General features: G+C 43.1%; 2 protein-coding genes across 2 annotated transcripts in view; both read left to right on the top strand.

Moving 5' to 3' along the window:
* The first annotated feature begins 555 nt into the window (after positions 1 to 555).
* slc25a11 (solute carrier family 25 member 11) lies at positions 556 to 6,988 on the top strand. Its single transcript, XM_074699042.1, has 9 exons — positions 556 to 789; positions 3,009 to 3,161; positions 5,061 to 5,178; positions 5,261 to 5,349; positions 5,439 to 5,529; positions 5,643 to 5,733; positions 5,864 to 5,963; positions 6,049 to 6,100; positions 6,212 to 6,988. Exons 1-9 carry the CDS (start codon positions 725 to 727, stop codon positions 6,365 to 6,367), a joined length of 915 nt encoding a protein of 304 aa, XP_074555143.1. The 5' UTR covers positions 556 to 724; the 3' UTR covers positions 6,368 to 6,988.
* A 7,465-nt stretch (positions 6,989 to 14,453) lies between these two features.
* The window catches only part of pfn1 (profilin 1), a 3,718-nt gene continuing 3,677 nt past the window's right edge, over positions 14,454 to 14,494 (top strand). The window contains exon 1 of the mRNA XM_074699062.1: positions 14,454 to 14,494. This exon is cut by the window's right edge and continues 119 nt beyond it. The gene's annotated coding sequence lies outside the window, so the exon portion shown is untranslated.

The following is a 14,494-nucleotide window of genomic DNA, read 5'->3' as shown; positions in this document are numbered from 1 at the left end:
TTTATATTTACACTTTATTTTCATTTATTTTACCTTTTACACGATATAACGGCTTGTATTTATTTTTTATAAATTTATGGGGCCGAGCTGGTGGGGCTGTTGCTTTCAGGTACTCCTGGGAAAAATTAGGACGTGTTAGTTTACAGAAAACAATGATACCTGTAACCAAGAGAGCTCTCCGGTATAAATACTGAACCTTAATGATTCAGATCGGATTGTTACAAACTATCTCTAAGTCACAGTCTGCCTTTAGTTGTGCATTTAAAAACGTGCAGTGCAGTGAACTAACACACTTAATCAGGGTTTTAAGACAAAATGAATCTTAAAGCCGTAAATACATGTGGTATTTACCGTATTTGATAGAAAGGGGGACATAAATTACCTGTACCGGTTTCACATTTCTGTGAAATATTAACTTGAATCATTTTTGTGAGTAGTGGATCCCATTTTGACAGGTTGTTGCCAGATGAACGAGTTCTTTGGGCGTCAGTGAAGGCAGCGTAGAGTTACGTCGATATTCGTGCCCTTCGTCCTCGCCTCCTGATTGGCCCGCTCAGCTTCGTGACTCCGGACGCGCCCGCTCCAGAGAGTCACCTTGCCCCGGCTGCTGCAGCTGCCTCACCGGCGAGAGAGCAGGTGGACCGTCCGGCTCAGAGGCACCAGAGCAGGCAGGCAGCGGGAATCTGACCGGGGACTGTGCGGGCACTGACAGACCGGGGGAAACATGGCGGAGGCAAAGCCTAAGACCTCCCCGAAGGCCATCAAGTTCCTGTTCGGGGGGCTGGCCGGGTAGGTGCTGTGTTAGCTCAGATGCTAATGTGCTAATGTTAGCGGTCAGGGGCTGCTGATGGAGGCGCTGACAAACTGCGGGATAAACTAAATAAACACATCACTCCCTCACTCTCTAACTCGGTGAAGTCTGATGTGAGTGGATAACTGGAGGTTTATCTAACCTAACAGGCTGCTCAGTTAGCTACCTGTTAGCTGCTAACGCTGTTTGGGCCGGTGTTATGTCAAAGTCCGCCCCCTTATCGATTTGAGTCCCCTGATGTTTACCTGATCTTTATCTCTGTCTGTGCTTCAAACACTAACACTTTGATCAACTATTGTTATTATCAACCTTCACATTACAGAGAGCACTGTCTGAACTGGGAGCAGACTCTGACACACCCCCAGTGTTATGAAGAACAATGCTACCATTAGCTTTCTTTCAGCTAGCTGCCGTTTTGTTTCATACTTTGAAAAGTTGATGATCCAGTTTGTCCTGGATCAGACTGATTTTTTAAGGTGTGACGCTCCTGATCTGTATATATATAATAACAGGAGATGTCTGTGGTGGAGAAGCTAAATGTTCTGCAGGTGTGTTTGCTGTCTTCTTCTGATTGAGGTTTCCTGACCCAAGGCCTGTCACGATAACAAATTTTGCGTGACGATAATTTTCCAAAATATTATTGCCGATAAACGATATTATTGTCAATATTATTTTGATTTTTTTTTCCATTTTTCCATTGATGTAATTATGATAAATGGGATAATAAAGTGAGTACACCATATCAAAAGCGAGAAACTTTAATTTCTTAAGAGTATTTAACTGTAATTAAAAGGTCAGGATCTTTAAAAAAATATAAATTAAACTAGAAATGAAATAAATTTAACAAACAAGAAAGAAAAAAAAAAGAAAATGAAATGGACTCTCTTTTAGAAAAAAATACATGTCAATGAAAATAATTAATACTAATCAAAAACAATAAAACATAGACCCTGTCTCTAAAGAAAAAACGAAACTCCAAAAAAAACAACAACAATAAAAACTATAGCCTAAATAAAAGGGAGTTTATACAGTTCCTGAATTGTTTGTAACTTGTCCTTTTTCCCAGTCAATCAGTAATGTCCATCAAAAACATTTTGAACATTTCTGACCTTCAACCGTATTGAAGGGCTGCATTTCTTTGGTAATGTATCTGTCTTTGAGCGCCACCATTTGGCGCTTTTATTTCTGTTTACTTTGCAGACCAAAAGCCTCAGTAAGAGCGGATTGTCAAAGAACAAGGCTCCACTGCACCTCCCCTTCTTCTTCTTCGTCGCCACTATTTTCAAACAAATGCGACATATCAGCTGGTTGGTGTTCATGAGCTCACACTTTGTTCATTCTGATAAAAAAATAAATATTCCCACACTGGGACTGTGGCAGGCGGCTTAAGAACCGTATCTTTGGTGCCATCACTCACATAGATTTATTGATTATCGTGACAGGCCTAACGACACATTAACACTTGTTGACTTTCAAAATAAAGCAAATCGTGTCAGAGCGGTTTGTAATCAGCCAGGAGTCAACAGGTTGAAGGTTTTGTAGCTGAACACGGATGAAGAGGCTCGTCATTGATGTGGCTCCAGCTGCCTGGACAAAAACTTACAGAAGTTTCTTTATACCCTCCTCCAGCTGTGGAGTGATGCATTGTGGGAAAGGGAGTGCTGTCTTGCTGTGGCCTTGTGGAGTCATCTTTTACAGCGTGCAGGCTGCAGAGACAAACTGATCCAAGGGTCTTTAAATGTCACACCTCAGGAGCGTGCACGCAAGGCTAAGTGCTCCAGGAGTGTGAGTGACAGCTGCTGGTGTCACGCTGTCTGCACACACACACACACACACACACACACACACACGGAGATGTGTGGAGCCTGGAGGAAGAGTGCAGACAAACCTGAGTGATAAAGGTGTGGATCAGCTGATCGATCAGGAACATTTATTGATCTGATCCCAGTTTGAGTCTGTCTTATGCTAAAGAATCTGAAGCATGTTCTCCAGCCCACACAGCCGATCACGGATCATGTGATCAAACACACGTATGTTCAGTCAGTGAGGTGATTAAGATTCCTGACAGGAGACCGCGTGACGCTGTGGAACGACACACAGCAATGAGTACAGGAAGTCGACGTCACAGCTAGCTCACACTGCTAACAGGATGCTAAAGGAGACAGGCTGCTTTTAACCTGTCTGTCTCTCTCTGCAGGATGGGTGCGACGGTCTTCGTGCAGCCGTTGGATCTGGTGAAGAATCGGATGCAGCTGAGCGGTCAGGGCACGAAGGCTCGAGAGTATAAAACCAGCTTCCACGCTCTATTCTCCATCCTGAGGAATGAGGGCGTGAGAGGCATCTACACCGGGTACACACACACACACACACGCAGAATTTAGACATTTGCTGCAACAATACAGTGGGAAATAAGTATTAAATGCGCCCACTTTTTTCTCATCACATTTATTTCCAAAGCTGCAATTCAAACAAAATTTCTCCCAGACATTGGTATTAACTCAAATAATCCACACATGAAAAGAAATCACAACGTTCAGCTCCATAAATAATGATTATGGTGAATAAAGTACAATAACACAGGAACAAAGTATTGAACACACCATGGAAAGGCTGTATACTTTGGACAGGAAATGCACCATACCACCTGAAATCTGTCAGTAATTATTACTTGAACTTCCAATCAGTGCAAACCAACATCAGCTGGGCTAGAGCAAATTGATGGTCCTATAAAAAAGGTGTTTTTTTCACCAAGCAGTTAAATAGCACACACCTCATGATGGGTAAAGGCAAAGAGCTCTCTGAAGACATTCACAACCTGATTGTTGCTCAGCATCAGAATGGAACTGGTTACAGACTTATATCAAAGCACCTGAATATTCCAGTCAGCACCGTTGGGGCCATTATTCACAAGTGGAAGAAGCACCACCTTACCATCAACAGGCCACGCACAGGAGCTCCTTGAAGATTTCTGACCAGGGAGTCAGAAAGATAGTCAGAAGAGGACTCAACCAGCCAAGGATCACCCTGAAAGTGCTCCAGAAAGACTTGGAGGCAGCAGGTACAATTGTTACAGAGAAAACAATAGGTAATGCACTCCATCGCCATGGCCTCTATGGACGCTCAGCCCACAAGACTCCATTCCTCAAGAAAAGGCATGTTGAAGCTGGTTTACAGTTTGCTAAACAGCATCTTGACAAGCCTGTAGAATACTGGGAGAATGTTGTCTGGTCAGATGAGACCAAAACTGAACTTTTGGGCTGTCATACTACAGACCATGTTTGGAGGAGAAATGGCTCTGCACATCAGCCAAAAAACACTACACCAACAGAGAAGTTTGGAGGTGAAGCATCATGGCATGGGGTTGTTTTTCATCTCATGGTGTTGGCAAACTTCATCTAACTGACGGAGCAATGAATGGAGCCATGTATGGGGAAATTCTTGATCTGAATCTGCTGCCATCCACCAGGATGATGAAGATGAGACTTGGCTGGACCTTCCAGCAGGACAACCATCCAAAGCACACGGCAAAGTTGACTCTCAAATGGTTTCAGAAAAAGAAAATCAATCTGTTAGAACGGCCTAGTCAATCACCTGACTTCAATCCAACTGAACATTTGTGGAAAGAAGTAAAGAAAAGGGTTCACCAGAGGGCACCAAAGAATCTTCCAGATTTAAAGACAATCTGTGCAGAGGAATGGGCCAAAATCACACCTGAGCAGTGTGGGCCATTAGTTCAAACATACAAGAAGCTTCTGGAAGCTGTCATTGCAAACAAAGGCTTCTCCACTGAGTATTAGATGAGTCTCAGTTAGTGTGTTCAATACTTTTTTCCTGTGTTATCGTACTTAATTCACCATAATCATTATTTATGGAGCTGAACGTTGTGATTTCTTTTCATGTGTGGATTATTTGAGTCAACACCAATGTCTGGGAGAAATTTTGTTTGAATTGCAGCTTTGGAAATAAATGTGATGATAAAAAAGTCGATGCGTTTGATACTTATTTTCCCCACTGTAGATGAGTCTTCAGACTTCTCTTAAAGTAGAAAGGGACTCTGTGGCTCGTGTAGAGTTTGGTAATTCATTCACCATTTGGGAACAACAGAGGAGAAGAGTCTGGCTAGAGATTCGGAGCCGCGCTGGGCTGGGCACCAGGCGTCTTTCACCAGTAGAGCGTAGAGGAACAGAAGGAGTGTAGACCTGGAGCTGTTTGGTAACATCTTGTGGTCATGTTTGTGACGTCGTCTCAGGCTGTCGGCGGGTCTGCTGCGTCAGGCGACGTACACGACAACGCGTTTAGGAATCTACACCATCCTGTTCGAGAAGATGACGGGAGCCGACGGCAGGCCGCCCAACTTCTTCCTCAAGGTAACCGCAGAGTTAGCCGTGGTCATGTGACAGAGCTCGTATGTTTGGTGAGAAGTCCTGACTGGGTGTGCTCCCCCTGCAGGCTCTGATCGGTATGACAGCCGGAGCCACCGGAGCATTTGTGGGGACTCCCGCAGAGGTCGCTCTGATCAGGATGACGGCTGACGGACGGTGAGTCTCACACACACACACACACACACGCACGGACAGTCTCAGAGTGATGATGTCATCTTTATCCGTCTCTGTCCGTCCGTCCTCAGCCTCCCCGCCGATCAGAGGAGAGGTTACACAAACGTTTTCAACGCTCTGGCTCGGATCACCAGAGAAGAAGGACTCACCACGCTGTGGAGGGTGAGACGGCTCTGCCTCCGTCTCATCAGGACGAAATACACACTCTCATATTTAACTTAACAGATCAAATATTGACGATACGTTGTGTGTGTGTGTGTGTGTGTGTGATGTAGGGGTGTATTCCCACCATGGCTCGAGCGGTGGTTGTGAACGCGGCTCAGTTGGCCTCCTACTCTCAGTCCAAACAGGCGCTGCTAGACTCAGGTACACACACATCCAGACACAAACACTTCATATTAAAACTTCAAACCCCTAAATGTGTGTGTGTGTGTGTGTGTGTGTGTGTGTGTGTGTGTGTGTGTGTGTGTGTGTGTGTGTGTGTGTTTGATCACAGGGTACTTCGGGGACGACATCCTGTGCCACTTCTGCGCCAGTATGATCAGCGGTCTGGTTACCACAGCGGCGTCGATGCCCGTTGACATCGTAAAGACCAGGTGAGACAGAGACAGGTTGGACAGGTAAGGAGTCAGCGTTCAGGATCAGCTGATCACACCGTGTGTGTGTGTGTGTGTGTGACAGGATTCAGAACATGAGGATGATCGACGGGAAACCAGAGTACAAGAACGGTCTGGTGAGTGACGCGTTCAAAGACTTCCTGGGATTATTTTTTTTTTTGTGTTGATTCCTTGGATTTGTTGGCGTCCGTGTCGATGATGCGTTTCCTGTTTCCTGTGCGTCTCAGGAGGTCTTGATGAAGGTGGTGAGGAACGAGGGATTCTTCTCACTGTGGAAGGGTTTCACTCCGTACTACGCCCGCCTCGGACCGCACACCGTCCTCACCTTCATCTTCCTGGAGCAGATGAACCGTCTGTACAAGACCCATGTCCTGGACCGCTAACGCACAGAAACACACACACACACACACACACACACACACACATCGACACACACACTCAGACACACAAGGACTGCAGAACAAACCTCACTGTGTTTCTGATTCGTCTTAACTCTGATCTCTGCTCCACATTTCTCCTTCCACAGAAAACAGAGCCCTTTGAAAATGTGCACTGTTCCTTTAAGGCAAACAGAAACAGTGTGTGTGTGTGTGTGTACACATAGATCTACTGTGTATGCACAAACACACACAGATGCACACACACTGCTTCAGAGTTTCTAATGAAGCTCGGAGCGTGTGTGTTTAAACTGGACTGTACCAAACCACAGACTGACTCACTGCCCTGACATGGTACAGCCCAACACACACACACACACTCAAACACACACACAAGCATACACACACACACACAGTGTTTGAGTTCTTTTTGTAAAAAAAGAATGTAAAATATAAATGAAGTAGTTTTAACATCACTTAGTGATGCTGATGATAAAAACAGTCGTATTTGTGAAATCATTACCCCCACCCCCATAAGGAAGCGCAAGGCATCATGGGATTGCTGGGTAAACATGGCAAGAGCCAGTAGCTCAGACGAAGAGAGTGAATAAACAGTTTGAGCCTCGAGTTGTTCTTGGTGTCGCTTTTTGAGTCTTTGAGCCTTTTTACTAAAACTGGATTTTATAATACAACGAAATTTAAAAAACGGCCATAATCTGAAATTCACAACCGTAATCTGGAACACACGGCTGAAACGTCAAATACAAACCCAAACATTAAAAAAGATCAAAATTACAAAATACGACCTGACTAAAAAATACGACCGTAATCCCAAATACATGACCAAACATTTAAAAAGTAAATCTGACTTCAAAAATACGACCAAACTTAACAAAAATAGACCATTAGCTCAATAACAGGACCGTAATCTCAAATACACAACCAAACATGAAAAACATGAATCATACTTTAAAAATATAACCAAACTTTGAAAATAAGACCAGACTCAAATATAGACCAAGCTCAAAAACAGGACCTTAGTCACAGAAACAGGAGCGTAATCTGAAATACGCCACCAAACAATACAAAGAATCAGACTTTGAGATAAAGATGCAATTAAATATCAAAAAATGCAGCCAAAATGTTTATGTATGACTAAAACTTAGAGGTAGACTTTGCTAGCACCTTAATTCCTGGTGGCATAGATTCAACAAGGTCCTGGAAACCTTCCTCAGAGAGTTTGCTCCATATTGACATGATAGCATCACACAGTTGCTGCAGATTTGTCATCTGAACATCCATGATGAGAATCTCCCGTTCCACCACATCCCAAAGGTGCTCTATTGGACTGAGATCTGGGGACTGTGGAGGACATTTGAGTACAGGGAACTCATTGTCATGTTGAAGAAAGCAGTCTGAGATGATTCCAGCTTTATGACATGGAGCGTTATCCTGCTGGAAGTAGCCATCAGAAGATGGGTACACTGTGCTCATAAAGGGATGGACATGGTCAGCAACCTGTGTTTTTTTTTTTTTTTCTTTTTTTTTTTTCTCTTTTTTTTCTTTTTTCTCTTTTTTCTTTTTTTTTTCTTTTTTCTCTTTTTTCTTTTTTTTCTTTTTTCTCTTTTTTCTTTTTTCTCTTTTTTCTTTTTTTTTCTTTTTTCTCTTTTTTCTTTTTTCTCTTTTTTTCTTTTTTCTTCTGTTTTCCCTTTTTTCTTTCCTTTTTTCTTTTTTTCTTTTTCCTTTTTTGTCTTTTTTTCTTTCTTTTTTTTCTTTTGTCCCCCCTTGTTTTTCTTTTTTTCTCTTTTTTTCCCTTTTTTCCCCTTTTTTTCCTGTGGACTTTAAACCATGCTCAGTTGGTACTAAGGGGCCCAAAGTGAGCCAAGAAAATATCCCCCACACCATTACACCATCAGCAGCAGCAGCCTGAACCGTTGATACAAGGCAGGATGGATCCATGCTTTCATGTTGTTGAGGCCAAATTCTGAGCCTACCATCTGAATGTGGAGCAGAAATCGAGAAATCTCTGAGTTACTGTTGCCTTTCTATCAGCTCCAACCAGTCTGTCCATTCTCCTCTGACCTCTGGCATCAACAAGGCATTTTGTCCCACAGAACTGCTGCTCACTGGATATTTTCTCTTTTTGGGACCATTCTCTGTAAACCCTAGAGATGGTTGTGGGTTAAAATCCCAGTAGATCAGCAGTTTCTGAAATACTCAGACCAACAACCACGCCACGCTCAAAGTCCCTTAAATCTATTCTTGAAAAAAATAAAAACAAAACAAACCTTAAAAATATGAGCAGTCTTCAAGCTTTATGAGGCTTTTTAAGTTTGGTCATATTGTTAAGAGTTCAGTCTTATGATCAAATATACAAGATTTTGGATGTATTTTTTTAAGGTTGGTTGTATTTTGTAGGTTTAACCACAGAACCAAAGGTAAAAAATACAATAATCTTGAAAATGAAAGATCAACAACTGAACTTTTATTCTTTTAATATTTTTATAAGGTTTAACAAACAGGAAATGGCAGCATACACTGAAAACACATCAAGGTTCGATAAACACACAGATGTTAAACATCTATGCTGTAACTATGTGTGTCCAGCAGGGGGCAAAGTCACAGGATGTGGATGGATCAGATCATCTGAAACAGAAAAAAATCAGAGTGACCCGTCGCAGATCAGCTGTCCCAGTTGTCACTCCAAACTGGATCAGCTGATCCTGATACAGATCGTTACAGATGACCACACCCAGACTACAGGAGGCAACAAAACCCACACAGACAGAGTTTACAGAGGAGCTCTGACTCAGGTGGATGTGTGAACACTGCAGGTAACAGCCTGAACACTGAGTGAGTGGGCAGGGTGATGATGTCAGCAGTAGGGGGCGGGGTTTACCTGCCCTTATTCTGCTGGCCTCAGTTGTATGTGTTGTTTTCACACACATACACACCCTGACAGGAAATGTCAGGAGGTAACATGTGAAAAGGATTTTACTTTAACACTTAATTTTCCATTTTCTGTGAGTTCAAGCCACAGGTGCAGGCTGGTCGTCCTCACTTTTTCTAACTCCAGATATTCGTCAAACATGTTTCAGTTTAACGTCTGATTTGCTGACAGAAACAGAACAGGTCTAAACTTTCCGGTCCCACTCAGAGGTTTCAACGACTCACTCCAGTTTCTGCCCCTGGTTTTGACCTATTTTTCAAATTAAAAGATTAAATGAGTCATCTCAAAAACACATCTCGGGCTGTACATCAGAAACACTGATTCTTGTCTTTGTGGCCTAAAGAGGACGTGTTTTTTGGGACTGTTTTTGGTTGCAGATTATCTTCAGTGAACGCTGACAGGAAGTTGCCAAACGGAGCGTTTCTGCTGCTGATGAAATGTCAGCATTGTGTGCAGATAAAGGCAGGTGTTTGTGTGTGTGTGCGTGTGAGTTTCTGAGAGCAGGAAGTGGAGGTTTTTGACAGGAAAAGGGGGCGTGGTGTGCACCGTGTCGCTGTGGTTTAAAGTTTTAGTTTGTTGAAAAAGGTTAAACGAACGTCACACAACACAACACCTGAGAGGGAGGTGTGTTAAATCATAGAGCTTAGAGCCCTGCTGTGTGTGAGTGTGTGTGTGTGTGTGAGTGTGAGTGTGTGCAGATGTGTAGGGTTAATCAAAAATGCCCATTCATGTCCTCCCTCTGCTTTGCCTTAAAAGGAGACACACACACACACACATACACACACACACACACACACACACACACACACATATTCCTTCAAGTAGACACCACTTCCTCTTTCATGTCTCTCTTTGACTTCTTTCAACTTGACTCAAAACGAGCTCACAGTTCCAGTGTGTGTGTGTGTGTGTGTGTGTGTGTGTGTGTGTGTGTGTGTGTGTGTGTGTGTGTGTGTGCACTTCCTCTCCTCCTCCTTCTCGTTCTGCCTCCATATTTGGAAGCAGAACTCTTTGCAGCCCTGTTTGAATCAGAATCCACCAGCAGCTATCGCAAAGACACGGCACTCTTAGCCTAGCTTAGCCTAGCCTAGCTTAGCACAAAGACTGAAAGCAGAGGGAAACTTCTAGTCATTGCCCTGAAACAACCTCTGCTGATGGCTGCCTGTCACCAGTGTTGCTGTGACACTCACTAAGATCAGTGTCAGTTTGCAGGTGCATCATGGGAAACGTAGGACCCAGATCACAGTGAAATTAGCTAATATCTTGTGTGCTAAGGTCATGCTGTGAGCTCATGTTGCTCCCCTTGGTGCAGAGATTTTATAATGTGTGAATATCTCAGTTGAGGTGTTATTCAAATCTTGTGCACACATGCTAGTTAGCGTCATCTAAGCTAGTAGCAAGATAACTCGAATGTGGTGCACATTTGCAGCATCATGTCGTCACAAAGGTCTTTACTACAAAAAGAAAAAGTGCACAGTTTTAAAAATGTAAATGGAATACTGCCATGATGGAGGCTGTGACACCTTTAGCTTAGCTTAGCTTAGCACAATGACTGGAAGCAGGTGGAAACTGCTAGCAGCAGTGTTGTAACTGCTGCTTCAAACACTTCTTGCACTTCAGCTACAAAAGCAACAAGTTATCAACAGATACAGCTACTGGCTTCATGTGCTAACTCCTGCTAACTGCTAACCGCTAACCGAAGAAGACAAACGTTTGTTCTCATCAAACTGAACCAAGAGTCAGAGGAGGTTTGGTTCGTGAGACTTCCTGTCAACAGAGACAGAAACAGAATAAAGGTGCTAAATATGCAGATGTGTGTGTGTGTGTGTGTGTGTGTGTGTGTGTGTGTGTGTGAGAGAGAGAGGGAGAGAGAGAGAGAGAGAAAGAACAAAGGTGTGGTGGCTCAGGCTGACGAGTTAACACAAGTTCCCATCTACAGTATGCATACCCTGGGGAAAACACACGTGTGCGCACACACACACACACGCACACACAGCCAAGTTGTCTAATGGTCCTGCATGATCTGCATTCTTCACACACCTTACCCCCAGGGTCAAAGGTTACAGCTTTGCCTAACCTGTTCAGACTGATCGGGTTTTGCAGTACGGTGGAGACGTGGAGCGGTCCTCACAAAGACAGAAACACACACACACACACACACACACACACACACACACACATTAGGAGACGCTGAGAGATGAAGCGATTAGCATCATGTAGCAAACTGTGAGGCTGCTGATCAGACAAATCATGGTGATGTAGTAAAGTTTGTGAGCGGATATGAAGGTCATGATACTACCGTCACCATGGTAGCATCTTAAGCTAGTGCTGCTAAAGCTGCTGCTATCGCCACAGTAACTACCTGATTATACTTTTATTATCATCTCTGTAATAACACTGGGCCGAGGAGTTACATAACCCCCCACATGGCCCTGAAAGATCCACCAAAAGAAGATGTCGACTCTGCAGTGGAAGTCACTGCATAGGCTCATTCATCTTCACATCTTCAGCATTTCCCTGAGTCTGAACGTCTTTTTGTTTGTAATAATCTGTTTCTGCAGCTAACTCTTCCACAGGTTGAGCTGCCTCTGTCAGATCCTCCCTGTCTCCAGTGTTATCACTCCGCTGTGGCGTGTCGGGTTGGATCAAGAGGCAGATCTGCCAAGAACAACTTTTACTTCTGACTGTGCAGCAGTGAGGTGGACCCACCAAGTTTTAACTTGTCCCCTGTTCTCTCTGCCTCCCCTCTGACATCCACAGGTCTACACTGGTTCAGGTATGTGTGTGTGTGTGTGTATGTGTGTGTGTTGGAATGCAGCTAAGTTTGGTTAAGCTTACTCTTCGTGTAAATGCCAAATGCTTCTTTCAAACTCAGACCTTCACAGTCCTTTCAGGGTTTTTCGCCCTAAGTGTTTTTAAACACAACATTTTTAAACTCACCGATGCTGAACTGCGAGACCCAGAATGCATTGCAGTGGATGAGTGTGGGTGTGCTTGATGCCGTGGTGCAGACGCAGGATGAGAAATGACTGAGGCCTCGCTCTGAGATCCTCAAGGCAATTTATATATATATATATATATATATATATATATATATATATATATATATATATATATATATATATATATATATATATATATATATATAGATAGATATATATAGATAGATAGATTAAGAATTACATAAAGAAATATAGATGTATATATAGAGAGAGATAAGTAGATATAAATACTTATCAGCAGCAACAAAGACAGAGACATTATTCACACATAGACACAAAACTACCACACAAATGTAACCACTTACATACACAAAAAAACAGAAGAGACACAAAACTACAGCACAGAGATAAAAAAAACTACAACACAGAGACACAGAACTACAAAAAGAGACAAAAACTTCAGCACCAAAACACAAAACTACAGCACCAAGACACAGCAAAGAGAAACCAAACTACAGCACCAGGGCTCAAAACTACAGCACAGATATTTAGAACAAAACTACAGCACAGAGGTACAAAACTACAGCCAAGGGACATGAAATTACAACATGAAGACAAAAACTACAGCAAAGAGTTATAAGACTACAGCAACAAGATAAAAAACTACCGCAAAGAAACACAGAACTACGAAGAGAGACAAAAACTACAGCACCAAAACACAAAACTACAGCATAGAGACACAGAACTACAGCACCATACATAAAACTACAGCACAGAGACAAAAACTACAGCACAGAGGCAAAAACTACAGCACAGAGACACCAAACTACAGCACAGAGACAAAACTACAGCACAGAGACACAGAACTACAGCACAGAGACACAGAACTACAGCACAGAGACAAAACTACAGCACAGAGACACCAAACTACAGCACAGAGACACCAAATTACAGCACTGAGACACCAAACTACAGCACAGAGACACCAAACTACAGCACAGAGACACAGAACTACAGCACAGAGACACCAAACTACAGCACAGAGACACCAAACTACAGCACAGAGACACCAAACTACAGCACAGAGACACCAAACTACAGCACTGAGACACAGAACTACAGCACAGAGACACCAAACTACAGCACAGAGACACCAAACTACAGCACAGAGACACCAAACTACAGCACAGAGACACCAAACTACAGCACAGAGACACCAAACTACAGTACAGAGACACCAAACTACAGCACAGAGACACCAAACTACAGCACAGAGACACCAAACTACAGTATAGAGACACAAAACCACAGCACAGAGACACAAAACCACAGCACAGAGACACCAAACTACTGCACAGAGACAAAAACTTCAGCACCAAAACACAAAACCACAGCATAGACACAAAACTACAGCACCATACATTAAACTTCTGTACAGAGATTGAATAAACTACAACACAGAGAAACACAACTAAAGCAAAGGGACACAAAACTACAGCACAGAGACACCAAACTACAGCACAGAGACACAGAACTACAGCACAGAGACACCAAACTACAGCACAGTGACACCAAACTACAGCACAGAGACAAAAACTACAGCACAGAGACAAAAACTACAGCACAGAGACACCAAACTACAGCACAGAGACACCAAACTACAGCACAGAGACACTAAACTACAGCACAGAGACACCAAACTACAGCATAGAGACACCAAACTACAGCACAGAGACACCAAACTACAGCACAGAGACACCAAACTACAGCACAGAGGCACCAAACTACAGCACCAAAACACAAAGCTACAACATGGAGACACCAAACTACAGCACAGAAACAAAAACTTCAGCACAGACACAAAACTACAGCCTAGGGACATCACGTAACAGACAAAAAAAACTACAAAGGGAGACAGTAAACTTCATTGAGAGACTTGGAACTTCAGCACAGACAAAAACTACAGCACAGAGACAAAAACTACAGCACAGAGACAAAAACTACAGCACAGAGACAAAACTACAAAAAAGGACAAAAAACAAAGGGACAAAAACTAAATTGCAAAGGAAAAAAAGGTTATTTGTATCAGATAATTACAGAGTGACCCTCAATGACCACAGAGACACATGGTGATCTTTCTGTGTGTGATGGAAGCTCTTTGGAAAACACTCCTTCACCTTACAGGTAAGAGAGAGAGAGAGAGAAGGAGGCACGGAGAGACGGCGGGTGACGGCGAGCGAG

Source organism: Halichoeres trimaculatus, unplaced genomic scaffold, assembly GCF_033239565.1.
Source record: "Halichoeres trimaculatus isolate MK-OKI-2021-1 unplaced genomic scaffold, fHalTri1.1 fHalTri1_scaffold_22, whole genome shotgun sequence".
Classification (NCBI taxonomy): Eukaryota; Metazoa; Chordata; class Actinopteri; order Labriformes; family Labridae; genus Halichoeres; species Halichoeres trimaculatus.
This window is presented reverse-complemented; position numbering and strand designations above follow the sequence as displayed.